We start from the raw sequence: 16,307 nt of genomic DNA, 5'->3' as shown, positions 1-16,307 counted from the left end.
AGGATATCCCCCGTTGTAGTCTTCTCATTCTCTTTGTTTGCCCTCTTTTGTTAGCGCCAAACAAGCATGCCTTCGACAGGAAATAATGCCAAAAACATTCACCCATTTGTTTATGAGATTGTATTTACAGCGGTGCCTGGAAATACGAGATTTGTTCCACGACCACGCTTGTAATGCAAAATGCTTGAATTTCAAATCATCATTCCCCAATGAAAAAAATTACATGAATCTGCTACAGCCTCGTAAAAAAACAATACGAGTTGTAATGCGTTAGGAAAAATAACATTCCATATTGTCGACAAAAACAGAGAACTGACATTATTAAATAGAAAGGAAACATGTCATTTATGTTTTATTTCAGTGGACACTGTGCTGCTCCTTCTGGTGATGCAGAGACACACCAAGAAAACGGTCAGTAAGCCGCAGAAATATTAGCCATTTCTCACAAAGGATAAAGATTACATGCATGTGTATGATAAAAGTCTGCATGTGTCTATGAAACTATGATACAGATGCTATTAGTTGGCCTACCTAAGGTTTTAAATATTCACGACATCCGTGGTACTACACTGGAGGGGCCAGCTTCAAAATCTGACTTGCCTGTACTCTGTAAAAACCCATAAAAATGTTCACTGAAAAATTCAATTCACTGGATGTGTTGTGCGTGTGAGGATATCAGCCGCATGAGTACTGACAAACAACTGCGAGACTTTGGCGCCACACTGTGGTCGACTTGTACTTGAGGCATTGTGTTCATTCAAAACTAAAACTGTTATTATTACTGAGTCATGTAAATTGGCTAGCAATACTTCATGGTAATAAGATGGATGGAGGGAGGAGGGCAACAAAATTAACACACACACACACACACACACACACACACACACACACACACACACACGCAAGCATATTGGTTCAGTTCATTATACATGTGTGAAGATTCCATAGGAGGAATTAAGTACAGTAATGTGATTTTGTCTGTTGAATAATAACAAATACTTCAGTGTAATGCGGTTCCTGTGTAATGATCATTCGTGGCCACACGGAGGCGCTGCGGTACTTCTCAATGATGGCAAACTGTATGGATAGGTGCAACTAATAATCCATCCATCCATTTTCTGATCCGCTTATCCTCACAAGGGTCGCGGCGGGTGCTGTCTTCGGGCAGTAGGCGGGGGACACCCTGAACCAGTTGCCAGCCAATCGCAGGGCACACAGAGATGAAGAGCTCACACTCACACCTTGGGACAATTTAGAGTGTTAAATCCATTAGAATGTGGGAGGAAACCGGAGTACCCGAAGAAAACTCACGCGCTAACCACTGTAACACCGGGCCACCGGCGACTAATTCAATTCATTCAAAACGGTGATCAATTAGAAAACGGCTCGAACATAATATAGCAGGCTATAGTGTGGAAAAAAGACATCTTAATTTGATCATGTGGTGTACATGGGTTGCATATGATTAAAATGTGGGGAAACTGTCGTGATTTTCCCCACCTTTCCTAAAAAAATAATCAAATATTATCAGATTACCACATTTTAATCCTGTGTAAACCCACGGATTGATTTCGTGCATGGACATGTTTTTTCCCCAGTGTATGAAGGTCAATTGAACAAAATAGGTGTTGTAATAGAATAGATCCAAATACATATTTTGTGGAACCTCTCTAAACCCTGATTATATATGCGCACTATCACCTCATACGTATTAAGTAGTGAATTGCAAATATGTGGTTACAGTACAGGTGTACGTCTTCTATGCAGAGTGACTACTTTTGTCACGTTTGCTTGTGGTTCCTCTGGGTGGTGTGCTGATAATTTGTAATGTCACATTAGAAAATGATGAAATTATAGTTTATATTGTTCATTGTGCCACCCGCGCCCCAAAATAGCTTTTAGGAGAAAAACCTCTTTGAAACAAAATTCACAATAAATTTCTTGCAGTGTAAAGATGAAACGTCCTTTCTTTAATTCCTTTTCACATACGTGACCCCACCCTGAAAGTTTCAGGGGGTTCATTATGTTAAAAAAAAGACAAAAAAAAAAAAAAAACCCCAAACACATAATTACAGTACCACCACTGACCAAAAGAGGGTAGTAATGGCACAACTGATGTTGAAAGTAGTTGATGCCGTATACATGTATCTCCCTCTCCATTCTGGTGTAACTGCAGACCTGACACAAACAAGAGTGCGTTTAATCTGTGTAAAGGAGACCACGCTTTAACTCGTTAGATCTGACACCACGGTGGAGAAAACGGGGTGACATTTCCTGCGAGTGTCTGACCCGGAGGGCCCATCTTAGCTGCTATCCTGAGATGCGGAGACAGCTGCAGAGCAGAGCTGCCAAAGGGAACAGCTATCATTGGTTCCCTCCAGCACAGCGTTCATATTAGCCACATAGCAGAGGAATACAGCCCTATACTATATAAATAAAAACACATTAAAGACCAGTCCGTTCCCCAAAGGAAAATACAGCATCATTTAGCAGCCATGTTTACATGCGTCTACTCTCTGTTGCTCGGGATACCGTAGATGCAATGGATACTGATTCAGTTCAGTTTTTCAAAGTAGGAAACGTTCTAAATGTCCAATAAAACAAAATGTATCTCCAAATTTGATTAAGTTTCAGTTCTATGAAAAAAAGAGAGAGAAAATGTGTTTTCTTTGTGGTTTGCGTAAAAAGAAAAAAATACAATCACAAAAATTGGAGATGACATGCTAGGCCAAAAGAAAATCACGTTTGTTAGTTTTTTTTTCCATTACATGTATTTCCAAATTATGTTTTTATTTTTATGCAAGAAAACATGTATCTCCATAATTTCATGATCAACTATCTACTCCAAAAATTGTTTTTGGTACTTGAACTGTATCTCCAAATGTTGACACAAGCGCTAAAGTACATTTGATTAATTTTTAAAATATTAATCAAAAACATTGAGATTTATGTGAAAAGTATCACCAAACATTATCTGTATATTTTTAAAATTTTTTGTACAAAAAACATTTTATACAATAAACAACCTGTTTGCTTTGTTTTGATTGAAACAAAGAACTAATTGTTTCGATCAAAACAAAAAACATCAACATTTGGTGATACATTCTTTTTTTTTAAAACTTATCTACTTATTTATTTTTTATGACAAATATCTCCAATTTGTGTGAAACGCATGTATCTTCAAACTTTATAATTTTTCATTTTTATATTAAAAACAAACATTTTTTTCTTGTGGTTTTAATTGGAAATGGAAAAAGAAACTCACAGAATTTACCCGTACGTGCTTTTAATGGAGTGACGATATGTTATGATCTGCTAAAAGTTGTCGTGGGACTATTTTTATTCGACGAAGGGATTTGGTGCCATTTCGTGGGACCTGAGGGCATTTGAGAAATAGCACATAATAGCAAATAGGTGATCAGCAAATAAGTTCAGACAATTTTTTTTTTTTTTTTAAAAGGCCAATAGGTGAATTCACAAGTCTCATACCAAGAATGGGAAGGGGAACACTTAACATTTGTGTATCATACAAATGAGTATCGTCCCTATCTGTATTTCACTCAGTAGTTCAATTGGAGACACATTTCAGTGAAGCTATGCTGGCTACTCAATCCTCCATTTATCCCAAAAGTCTAATGATGACAACCTTGAGTGTCTTCTTTTCCCGAGGAGCTGACTGGATGCCACAGCAGCCTCACATCAATCAACCAACTAACTCATCCCGTATAATAAACAGGTGATGGTAGAAGATATAGTCCAGGTGGGCTTGAAATATTTAAGTCAGGATGAGCAACGTATGACCCACAGGCCACATATGATTCTAAGTTTTATTTAGGTTGAAACATAATTGCTGAAACCGTGCAAAGACTGACAACTACTTTGTACTCATTTCAGTTTTGTTTATTTTTCAGTTGGCGTGGCTAAAACATGGCCCAATGATTCACTTGCGTGCCCAGCATGCGTCTCCTCTCCCCCACCGGATGTAACTTGAGCGCCTTTGTTGGCATCAGTGGTTATAAGGCACAACTGCAAGTTACTTATTATTACGAGACTCAAGTCGGCTAGTCCGCAAACTAGCTGGCCCCTAGCGCATGAAAACCATCGCGATGACCCGGCGTGATTTGTTCTAGCCACCAAAGGCTTAATAATTTTGAAATCTTGTTTTATTGACAAGACTTTTTTTTCCAATCATTCAAATTTGGCAGTGCTGTTCAAACCACTCTTCTCTGTGGTATGTCAGATTTACGAGACAATTATTTTCACTTTAGCGGGACTTTAATCGATCCAACGAGCATTTAGATTATCAAGAGGCTTGTCATATTTGTCGTACTATTCATTTTGAATTTTTTTTCACCACAAAATTCTGGTTCAGATTTATTTTTTCAAATGTGTTTATTTTTTATCTACTCGGTAATTGAATAATTAACTGATTGATTATTTGTAGTGATAACAAAAAAATTAACAACATAAAAAAATTGTAATCAAATTAAAATGAATAAATTACAGTCCATAAAATTTTAAAATGAGCGTGAATTATAATTGCATTTAAAGCAACTATTTTATTTGCATATTAAAGTTAGATTAAAGTTATTTTTCCTGAATTTAACATTTTATTGTTGAAATAAACTATTTCAAGTAACCCTTTATCCTTTTTTTTAAAATCGCCCCCTAATCACACAAATGCATTCCTCATACTTCAGTTTTTCCGTATTTCACGTGGCTAACTTGTGTAAATAATTGTTTCTCGGTCCGCAAGAAGAGCTGGTGGCACAGCAGCGGTAGTGGTGAGCTATTTTCGGAGGGGCTATCAGCAGCTCAGTGGCATACTGCAGGTCTGAGCGACAGGACAAGTGTTGCGCTCGAGCTGTCCCTCGCTCATTTGGGGAAAGGCATTCCTCGGTGTAAGCGGACCTCCCTCCCATCATACCCTTAGCCAGGACGGTCGGGGCGGGGTGCACCTCACTGTGTGTGAATGTTTGTGTGCATGTATGTTCAGGTATGAGTGTCGTCGTCTGGGCTGGACTTAGAAAAACGTCAGAGCCAGGACAGCGTGACAGACAAAGCGTAGATTGGAGTGTTTGAGGGGGGCCCTTACTGCTCACCATGGGGCCAAGGCATTGAGGGCCCCCATCCAAGCAAAGAAAGAAAAAACAGAAACAACGGGGTGATATCCAGGAAAAAGAAGATACGTTAAAAAGCCAGGTCAAAAAAGGTCAAAAAGAGAACATCAGAATGGTCGCAGAGGAAGTTTTGATTACATTGTCCGGTGGAGCACCGTGGGGCTTCCGTCTGCAGGGTGGCGTGGACAACCAGAAACCACTTCAGGTGGCGAAGGTAAGACGGAGCACTCGGTAGGACAGTTGTCATTTTCAAAAGTTGATATTTTAGTATTTGCAAGTGAAAATCGGAATTGTGTAGGACTATTCAGGGGTCATAATAATACTACCTTCCATCCCAGACTCATTTGGGGCCTGACTATGACTATATGAGCTATGCACCCATGCTAAAAAAATACAGTATAAATCAACCATTTAAATTTCAAATTCAAATGGAAACACTAGTCACATCGTACACTAAGCCTCGTCAATCAAACTGCAGAAAAAATAGGGAACACATGACCTTGGTGGGTATTTATCAATGACTTTGTCCGCATTTAATGGTTAAGGTCGTGGCTTGTGATTCAGGTGAACCTCTTACCAACTGTCAATGCGTTTTCATTGTATAGGGTGGACATGCCATTGGCACTATAATCATTCCGCTCGAGTTCAAGCTGTCCCGTTATTTGAGATTTATATGGAAACACTTTCATCACTGCAGTAAAGTCAGGATTAAGATGCCGCGTGGTGTGATGAATCCAGGTCATCGCAACCATTGTGGTCTTCTGCCTCCTTAAATTTGACTTTTTTTTTTTTTTTTTAGCTTCAAAGCGACATTTACCTACATTGTATACAAAAGGCACACAAACAAAACAGAAAAGCCAACCATTTGTTATTGTTTATCAGGACTCAATCCCTGACATCATCTGTCACAAGAGCTGAATGACATCTATTAAGGCTTTTATGCCCACAAATGATTCAACGAGAACACGATTTTTATTATGTGTTGACCGACCAGGTTTCTATTTTGGTCAAGAAGTGGTGGGTCATGGTGAGCCAATGTGTGTGTGTTTCAGCCTAGTGCATAAAAAACAAGTGCACGTTGTACTTGCCATTCTCAGTATGAAACTGCTTTAAGAAGGGCAAAAAGTTCAGTCTATGGATTTCAGTTGAGATTTCAGGATGAACCTAAAACACACTACAACCTTTACAGGTGAACTTATTTTGACCTCTTCTAAAGTTTTGAATATGCAGCTGTTTAGTAATTTTTTTTTGTTGCACAAATTAATATTCACAAACAAGGAGCTAGCTGAAGAGCAAAATTCCCAATAATAGCAAAACTGTTTGATTCATGACTCGACCAAATCTAGGTTCAATTAGAATTAGCATTAGCCTCTGATTTTGGGAGGGAGGGGGTCAAGCCAGCCTACATCAGTGCTGGTCCCAAGCCCGGGTAAATAGGTAAGTTTGGGTTCTGGAAGGATATCCACCCATAAACCCTATGCCAAAACTTACGAGGAAATGAGCCTTGAAATTGGAGATCACTCGTATCATCCAAATGTGTGAGCCCCGGATAGGGAAAACCTGGAAGGACGAAGAAAAAGAAGAATTACAACCGTTGGTTATGAAATAGACGTCTCCATCGTGTTGTTCATCCTCCGACATCGTAACACCAAAGCAACACATAACTGATCAACAGCATCTTGCAATTACAAGGCTGCAAACAGAAAATGGCCACTGATCTTAAACTGTCACAGAGCTGGTCACTCCAGACTGCCCCTAAATGGACATGCTTTGCCCCTAAAATTTGAGAACATGAGAGTACCAGAAAAGTTGCGGAAATGCGCAAATGAGGTGGTTTGCCAGCCCACATCAACTCCAAATGAAGAGAAAAGGAGACAAACACTAAAGAAGAAGAAGACAGGCTAATGAGTGTTAGAAGTGTGATTGAATGAAGCTACAGGTTTCACAAAACGCTTGTAAGCAATGAACAACGGCAAAGAAGAGAATTTTCAGTGCTAACATGCTCCTGACGAAGTCCCTAGGGAGACAAATCCTGATCATGGGTCTGATTCATTTGTGAAGAGCGCAAATTTTGTTTTGGGGATGAGTGGCTGCCCAAGTTGAGACATCTGAGGTATCTCAGGGAAACAAATTCAGTGAACGGTACTTCAAATTCTGCTGTCCATCTCATATCATGTGTGGTCACGAAATTTGCTGATAATAGTTTCACAATTCACACACAGTTTCAGTTTTATCAGGAATACAGAGCAAGTGAAAGGAAATGTGAATATTTACGGTGCAAGTGAATGTACAGTCGAACAGTGGCGAGTGGTGGAGTTTTTTTTTTTTTTACACTGCCACAGTGCTTCTGTTTACATCATGCCTGACCCGGATGAGCATCACAGACAGGCAGAGGGCCGGCAAGAGCAGACAAGGCAGTTTTGAAAGAATAACTAAATTACAAAAATATGAATTATGACATTGGCCATTATATTACGTGTCAATGGATTTGGTCATCGATGTAGTCATGACTAGTCGACTAATCTTGGTAGCCATAGCTCTGAGTTTATAAAAATAAATAAATCATCTGGATGCACTCCTACAACCCACGTCTTTATCTAGATGACTTAGTTGTAGTGTTTATACCCAAGGACAGGGACACCAAATCACCTTTACGGCAAAGGACAGCTGCTCCCATTCCTAAATCGGCGTGCTCGTTCACCCCTGAGAGCAGGGGAGGCATGGCCACATCGGACGTCATATCCACCAACAGGTGGAAGAGCTCTGACACTTTGGAGTTTTGGGAGCGCTGAGTTCGCGCCTGTGGACCGCTGCCTGTGCGCGCTTGAGTGTTTATTTATGAGTGAGCGTGTATTTCTGTACCAGCGGCGTGCTCCCGTCCGTGTATGAGTGTGTTTGTGGGCTTGTAAGGGTATCAAGAACTGTTACGCTTTTTGACCGCAAGGTGACTGAATGAATCATTGATATTCTGCACCAGAAGCAGGCCACTTTGAAAATGGCTTTGCTAAATGAGAATGTGTGATTGCCTTACGTATCAACTCGAATAGCTGAGGAGAAAACTAATTAAGTTGACTCAGGCGATTCTTTTTTTAAGTCGAAAGGTATAGTCAGGACATTAGATACTGTGTCCTGTGCTAGCGACACTGCACTGACTTGGTTTGAATACATCATACTGGTCAACAATGAATTTTAATCAGATAGCCTCAATGTGTTTTTGGCGCTGATTTCTAAATAACTTTTTTTACCTATAAAAATTGGCACATTCCAAAAATGCTATGATGCAGAGTCACCTCATGATGGGCGCTCAAAATGCTACTGCATTTATATTCAAGGAAATGCGCACACCCCATTAACATAAAAAATAAAATGACAAAAATGGACATACATGTTTTTCAAAGGACAGCAACAATATTTTTGGTGGCTAAGCGAGATTTTGACTTATGACTTGCAGAACCCGAGCAATGACATACAGTAACACCACTTTCTTTAAATTTAACGACGACTCGTCTTTACTTGCTTCATTTATGCAACAGTAACTACAAACTTGCTTAAAACTTCAAGGTTAAGACTTGAGACATTTGTTCATAATGGGGCTCACTGACATAGTTTGTATTGGACCTGAGACACTTTTGGAGAGGCACACTGCCACGGTCCTGACAGACCTTGGGCACAAATAGCAAAGCTTCAAATGTGAAGTGTGTATGAGTGTCCCACTTGAGCGGCAACATGTGGAATATGTTCACAGCAAGGCAATGCTGTCAGGTAATAGGCCTACCGCAGATACACGACACAACCATTGTCATGTACGCTTTACAGTTGACTGGCCTAACCACTGAGTTGTGAAGCCGGCGAAACATTAGTTTGCTTGTTACAACGGCACCTGTCAGTACGTAGGCAGACAAGCACAACATTAAACTCGAACTCACTTTGACAGTTTCTTGGAATTAAGATGCCACAAATGCTCACTTGCATTCCTAGACACAAGAGACTCCTTTCATTGTTTTGGGTGACTGCATTTCTTCCTATCTGTTCCAATGTAGGTTCGCAAACGTAGCAAGGCATGCAGAGCCGGTTTGAAGGAGACTGATGAGCTGGTGTCCATCAATGACCAGCCATGTGATGAGTTATCCCATGCCCAGGCTATGATCCTCATAGACGCTTCCCAGGGGATATTACACATCCGTGTTAAAAGGTGAGAACAAAAGGATTATGTTGGTTCACCTATTATAAGAAGCAGTGGTGGGAGAATGTCACATACAGTTGTCTTTCCCGCAATCATCAACAAACAATTATTGAAGCCAAATGTAATATTTTTCAGAGCTCCCTCCATGATACTTGCTTCATGAGGTGGCCTCTGTACACTGTACCATAAAGTAGTTGAGTGATAGTTGCCAGGTTCACGCACATTACACAAAAAAAAACTTTTCTTTCAAAAATAAAACATGTCTGCAATTTTGAAATGCAGATTTTCAGGCATGCAAGTCTTGTAATTCAATTGTAAGTCAAGTCTCATGAATGTAAAGTCTTTCAAGTCGAGTCTTTTGTAAATTTCTGCCAACTAAGTTCTAAAACTGGCATATCAAAACTGACTTGAGTACCCAAAATGATGGTGTTTCAAATGATAAAACAAAGTCTAAACCTTCCAACTTGCAGAGTACCTGCTGGGTTTCAGTCTGTGGTGCTTGTGACTCGTGCCCCTTCTCCTCGCATCGACAAGGAGTACCGTGCTTCCCTGCAGACCCTGTCACCCACAGACCTACACCAAGCACCTGTCCGAGAGGTGCACCGTAGTCGATCTTCCCTAACCAGCGGCTTGACTTCACCGCCCGGTAGTGAGGCCTACTATGGCGAGACTGATAGCGACGCAGACGTGGCGGGCTACGAGAGGCAGCGGCGTCAGAAACGACGCAGCCCCAATTCCAACACGGGTAAACCGACGGGACGGACCTCTCCTGAGGGTGGGGAGACTTCGGAGATGAGTGGCTATGACAGCGCCCCAGATGCACAGGCTTACCCAAATTTGTCAGAAGGACATGGGGGAGGCGAAACTGGGGGGCTGCCTGGGGTAGCACGAAGGGAAGTAATTTACCAGCCCCCTGCTCCAGGATTGTGGTCCTCCCAGACATCAACTGAGACATCTTCCATCATCTCGTCAGCAGACGACCAGGGGCCACGGGATGGAGAGCAGGAGGACTTCCTGGAGCTTGCCAACGTGCCGCTGGTATCCCCCGAGAGGGCAAAGGAGGCAATGATGCTGCGCTCTCGCAACCAGCTCGTGCCCATGGTGGGCCCTGTGAATAACCCCGTCGACGAGGAACTTACAACGACCTACATGGAAAAGGCCAAGCAAGCCAGTAAGTTCAGTTGTCTATTAATATTCTCATTGGTGTACCACTGAGCAGAGTGTTTCCATTTCTGAACCACCAGTTTTCTGCACAAAGTTCAGTGAGCAGTCTTTGGTCTAGTTCTCTAGTACATACATGAGGATTTTTCATATCCTAAAAGATTGTTACTGTTACAGACCCCAGACTTAAAAAAAAAAAACAGACTATAAACAGTTTTGAAAAATACACACATAGGATTCTGTACCACCACCAAATTAGAAACAAGTCTGCAGTGCCAGAAATATCAGGTGATCATACGTGAGCTAAAAAAATAAAGACCTTTCTCGAGTGTTTCCGAAGGGACCAGAAGAAGGACTGCTGTAGAATGGTGATGTAATCAAAAAAAGACTAACTTGGGAAAATAGTTGTCATCTGGGGAACCCACTTTTATACAAAAAAAAAACAACAGGTCGGACATGTTTTTATTCACTGCCCTTGCACGTCACAATTCACGAGTCATGACTCAAGAGCCATCTGCTTTCCCCACGCACGTTAAGACTTTTGGTCAAAAATATTTTCAAAATTAAATTTTCCAGTTTGATTGATTTCAGACCCTGGTATCAACTAACAAAGTACAACAAGGAAATACTGGTAGGGCTCATGTCGTACCTAGAAGTAAAGTGCAGTTAGGGCATGTTGTCTCACCTCCATTCACCTCCTACACAGCAACTTTGCAACATTTCGCCAGCTTGCACATATATTAACTAACTCACAGATTTACCCTTCAGTCCAGCTAATGTGAGAAGCTTGAGGCTTGCCTGGAATTTTTTCCAGGAGTGCTACTGTGGCAGAAGATGAGGTGATTGATGGCTGTTAAGCCGTGCCATTCAAGATGGGTTTATATGATGACCTCAGAAAGAATTCAGAGATGTCTGACCTTTACTGCTGCATATACAGTATTAACACGTATTGTTGTCATCAAATCTTAAAACCGTAATATGTGTCCAGTGTATATTTAGATAGGAAACACAGATTGATTGTGTGTTTATTTTGTGCAATCAAAAACAATCATCACTAATAGCTGTGGATATTCCATTCTACAGAGCTTAACCGAGGAGATACGCCACAGGACAAGCATGTAAAGGAAGCCAGAAGCAAGTGTAGAACAATTGCATCGCTACTGACGGACGCTCCTAATCCTCACTCCAAAGGGGTGTTGATGTTCAAGAAAAGGCGGCAGCGCTCCAAGAAGTATACCCTCACGAGCTTTGGCAGTGTGGATGAGGATCAGTGCCTGGACTCGCAAGAAGAAGACGGGGTGTTACCTGGTAGCGAGTCAGAATTTGAGGAAGAGGGCTTTTCGGCTGCTCCAGACCCAACTTGGGATAGTGACTACTTGGATATGCTTGAGAAAAGGGCAACTGCGGGTGTCGAGGGTCGTGCGGATGGGGAAGAGGATGCTCCAAGTCCGGGCTTAGATGCCACCACAGGGAAAGGTGCCCAGCTGTTTGAACAGCAGAGGAAAAGGGCTGCTGAGCATGCCAAAAAGGCAGAGGCGATACAGTCTCAGGCAGCCCAACAGGCTATAAATGAGCAAGCACAGATGTTTTACCCAGACAGTCAAGGGTATACACCCATGCAGCAAGATGTATACCAAGTGCAACCAAGCTTTAACATGTCTAATGGAGATCTATCCCTGGCCACAGGTGGAAGAGCTAAACTGGGTATGCAAGGGGGACCCAGGCCAGCCATCGACTCTGTGGATATGATCACTGGCAATACACCACTAGCTGAAACATCCGTACCAGAAGCACCTGCCAGTAATGTTCTCAACAGAACTGCACGTCCTTTCACACCTGGCTTCATTACAATCCGGGCTGCAACAGCTCCGGTAGCATTCAATCCATCTGCCACAAAGACAAACCAGCGACCTACCTCAGCAGCTGCTGTTCCACCGCCATTTTCCATCATCCCAGAGCAGGCTATTAATGCTACATCAGTGATGTTACAGCTGTCCCCTGGTCCTGCAAGCTCCTCTAAAGCTTCTGCTCCTGTAACTCACACAGCTGGGGCTTCTGTAATCCTAAACCCTTCGACCAGTTCCTCATTTGTAGAGACGTCACACACAGCGCAACAGATGACTGCTGCTTATCCATTTCAATATGTAAATGTGCCTCCTGTGCCTCCAGTTCCACCACAGCCAATGTTTTCTGCTCCATCACAGACCATAGTTTCAGCTTCACCACATGTGGTATCAGGTCCACCACAGCACATAGTGTCAGCTACACCACAGTTCAAGGCTTCAGCTCCTATTCCTCCAATATCTCAAATTCCTGGTTCAATTCAACGAGTTGCACTTTGCCCCCCAGTTGTGCCAGTAGCTCCTCCATGCCCAACTCAAATTCCCATGACACCTGTAGCAACAGTGTCCATGGTCTCTGAGCCAGAAGCAATAGCTCCAACCCCTGTATCTGGTCAAGGAGGTCGTACAGGAATCTTACTTGAGTCTCGACGCCGTGGTGGAAAACCGAAACCTATGTTCAATGTACCAGAAGTCAAGAAGAATTCACCAAATCCTGAGTTGTTATCAATGGTGCATAATTTTGATGAGAGGGCCACAAATCCCAAGCATAGTCAACCATTCTATGAAGATTTTTATGATGCTGCGCAGGAGGCAAGCAGTACAGCGAGCGGCATAGGGAAGATGCCGCCCCCGGTAGCACCAAAGCCTCGGGTTCTGCAGGAGGCCCCACAGATCATTCAAGCAGGGGGTAAGGGGGCTCAGCTCTTTGTCCGCAGACAGAACCGCATGGGTATGTATGTAGTGGATGCCCCTCCACCGACCCACTACCAAGGCGAAGTGCCCTTGCATGGCACAGCACAACCCCTCCACACCTCCTCCATCCCCTCAAGTTCCTCTCAATGGAAATACTCCTCCAATGTGCGTGCCCCTCCACCCATTGGGTATAACCCACTCCTAGCACCTTCTATCCCCACAGGGCCTCAGAGGAACATGAGCAAGCCAGGTAGTAAGAGTAGAGGTGGCTCACAGCGAGAAGGTATCCAAGCTCTGGATTTCATGAGAAGGCAGCCCTACCAGCTCAACTCTGCCATGTTTAACTACAGTGGAAGTGCTGCTAATCTCTCAGCCAGCCCTTCTCACCACGAGAAGAGGCAGGGACATCATACGGTAATGGTGGGCAGCTCATTAACCTCACCGAAGCAGATACCCGTAAAAACTGCTCGTGCCTATGAGATCAAGAGATTCTCAACACCAACACCTATGTCTGCTCCCACACTGGTCCCCAAAGTTCTTGCACCTCGTTCAGCCACCACCCTCGGAGAGCGTATAGATGACTCTGATATGACCACTCCACCGCCTAGTCTGACTGATCCACCCTCAGACGTCAAGTTGGCACGAGCCCCATTCGGAGAGTCAGTTTCACTTTCTTCCCAAATAGGTGGCTTGCCCAGCCTTCCAAAATTATCTGCCATGACTCCGCCGAACCTTGTGCCTAGTGTCGCAGCACATTGCATTCCGGTGTCTTACAACACCGGACTACAGGCAGCCAAGCAGTTCCAAAGTGCTCCTGAGCTAAGTATTCGTTCTTCATTGCCCCCTCTCAAGTCCAACCCAGTTCAGGCACCCAAACCGCGTTTTGTTGCCAACAAGGGGGGTGTTCAGGCTCATGTGTGGAGACCTGGAGCAATTTAAACAATTGGAAACTAAGTCCTGGTATGCTGTTCATTAACTCGTCCTTGTAATTACATTTGCTGCTAGTGTTGGTTGGTTTGTTTTCCCAAGGAATTAGGCAAACATCGTCATATTTTAATATATTTATGGTTACTTGGTTTTGGAAAGGGATGTCTTCCCCCCACATGAACAAGCAACCCGAAACACAATATCATATTAAGCTCTATGGTTCAAGCTTTTAGACATAAACATGTTCATCCTTTTACTGTTGCTGATCACTCACATTAACTTAGATTAGTTACTGTACTAACACTCAGTACATCGTAAAGCAAACCATAGGCTTAATGCAAACACATTCTAGATTTCAAATGTAATTTAGTTTTTTAAAAACGCCTATGAGGTCATTATACATTATGGATTACTATTGTGGCACTCTGGTATTAATTCCACTCATAGCCCCAGTTAACAATGTGCACTTACTTTACGTTACAGTGTATTAGCCATGTACAGCTTCTTAATAAAACAATGGCACAGCTGATAAGTGTGGTCTTTGCAAATATATGTAACTCATACCTTTTATTTAATTAAATAACACAGATGAACAAGTGTGTATTTTGTTGATTTTATATAAAGTTGTGCAAGAGAAGGGATGACTTACTGAGAGCATTCATAAAAGGATTTAATGATACGAGAGAGGCTGTGGAGAGGTGGAAATGATCAGTAGGATAATAATAGGACAGACAACTGAATGTGGTCAGTGATTAAAATATACACATGAAGAATTTAATCCTATTTTTGTTGGTACGTAAGATTTTAAATTAAATTGTTTAAGTCGTGAACACCCACAGCCTGAAGATGTTAATAAAGGGTGATTAGGAAGGATCAGGACAGAGATTAGATGGCCAAGATGACAAAAAGTCGACGCACTGAGATGTGTTTTTCTTTTAAAAATAATGCTTGAAGAAATAAGAAGATAGAGTTGAGATTAGAAGTTAGACTTTGGCTATTTTCTACTGTATGGATGATGTTTAGGCTGCAAAATGGCATTTGTGGATATTACGGTGTAAAGTGCGAAAATTACAAATGTGTCTGGATATTGAAATGTGTGGAGATGTTTATATTTCCAATAAAATGAGATGAATAAAATTAGATCTGAAAAGCACTACTTGTCTGACATGTCTGGTTTCATACTGCCCCCACTTGTTCATTATAGAGATAGACAGATATGTTTTTCGGGCCGATACCGATTCATAGTCAAGGAGGCTGATGACCGATAGTTGGAGCCAATATTTGCAACAAAAAGTAAAATATTTATGGAAAAAAATTTGAATATAAACACCAAACCTTTTGTTTAAATGCCTTTCAGTATGTTTAGTAGACAGCTTTTCATATTTGCAACATGTTCAAGTTCTTATTTCTTGATCTAAACTGAATAATATGTTCTCTTATCGACTGGGAGATTTTTTAAAAAGGCTAATGCCAATAATCATCATAATGCCAAATATCGGTGCCAATAATCGGTCTATCCATAGTTCATGCAACCATATTACAGTACGGTATTTTAGTATAATACAATCATAGCTGCTACTGCAATACATTTTAAATTCAAATTAAGGTTAGTTAGAAAATAGGGTACAAATAATACAAGGAATAACACAAATAATCAAGAAACAATATTGCATATGCACCTATAGGAATTACATTTTTATGACACAATAACATTATTTCCTCATTCAGTCATGCGTAAATTTTGACTACCGGTCTATATTCATAGTTTGGCTGTAACTCAAGAATATCTGTGATTTTCAGTTTTTTCTATGACTGGGTGGTGCTGGAAAAAGCATCTGCATTTTCTTGGGGGGGGTCACTTGGTGGCGCTGGAGTATTGCAGCGTGTAGTCTGGGGCACATATGGAAGGATACTTCCAGTCTCAAGGTTTGAGATACAATTAAATTCACAAATAAATAAATGTAACGATCTAATTTTAGTGGGGGGGAGGGAGTAATTGCAGGGCTCTTGATCATGTAAATGCTTGCGCTCGATTAAAGAACGGAGCAGGCGATACTTTGCCCACTCCTGGTCGATAGACATGTCAGATGTAGTGTGTCTGACCCTCACTTTGTTACACAAACAGCCCCAGAGTCACTCCAACACACATACAGTATGCTT

The 16,307-nt window shown here is 41.8% G+C and overlaps 1 protein-coding gene across 3 annotated transcripts; it reads left to right on the top strand.

Moving 5' to 3' along the window:
* The first annotated feature begins 4,685 nt into the window (after nucleotides 1-4,685).
* synpo2la (synaptopodin 2-like a) lies at nucleotides 4,686-15,301 on the top strand. Of its 3 annotated transcripts, none has more exons than XM_019863969.1 (5): nucleotides 4,687-5,334; nucleotides 9,161-9,312; nucleotides 9,774-10,048; nucleotides 10,280-10,474; nucleotides 11,548-15,301. In XM_019863969.1, the coding sequence occupies exons 1-5, from the start codon at nucleotides 5,233-5,235 to the stop codon at nucleotides 14,157-14,159; spliced, it is 3,336 nt and encodes a 1,111-aa protein (XP_019719528.1). In that variant the 5' UTR covers nucleotides 4,687-5,232; the 3' UTR covers nucleotides 14,160-15,301. The 3 variants fall into 3 exon arrangements, with proteins under 3 accessions (XP_019719524.1, XP_019719528.1, XP_019719525.1); XM_019863966.1 differs by having other exon boundaries at nucleotides 10,277-10,474; XM_019863965.1 differs by having other exon boundaries at nucleotides 4,686-5,334; nucleotides 9,774-10,474.
* The last annotated feature ends 1,006 nt before the right edge of the window (nucleotides 15,302-16,307 follow it).

Source organism: Hippocampus comes, unplaced genomic scaffold (genome assembly GCF_001891065.2).
Source record: "Hippocampus comes isolate QL1 unplaced genomic scaffold, H_comes_QL1_v1.1 scaffold57, whole genome shotgun sequence".
Taxonomy (NCBI): domain Eukaryota; kingdom Metazoa; phylum Chordata; class Actinopteri; order Syngnathiformes; family Syngnathidae; genus Hippocampus; species Hippocampus comes.
Note: the sequence above shows the minus strand (reverse complement) of the source record. Positions and strands in the feature narration are given on the sequence as shown.

What these genes read in the sequence shown, in the direction of transcription:
- synpo2la (XM_019863965.1), top strand. Translation starts at nt 5,233, where the DNA reads ATGGTCGCAGAGGAAGTTTTGATTACATTGTCCGGTGGAGCACCGTGG. An exon ending in AACCACTTCAGGTGGCGAAG is followed by an intron (nt 5,335 to 9,160) that starts GTAAGACGGAGC and finishes GTTCCAATGTAG; the next exon opens with GTTCGCAAACGTAGCAAGGC. An exon ending in GGAAAAGGCCAAGCAAGCCA is followed by an intron (nt 10,475 to 11,547) that starts GTAAGTTCAGTT and finishes TCCATTCTACAG; the next exon opens with AGCTTAACCGAGGAGATACG.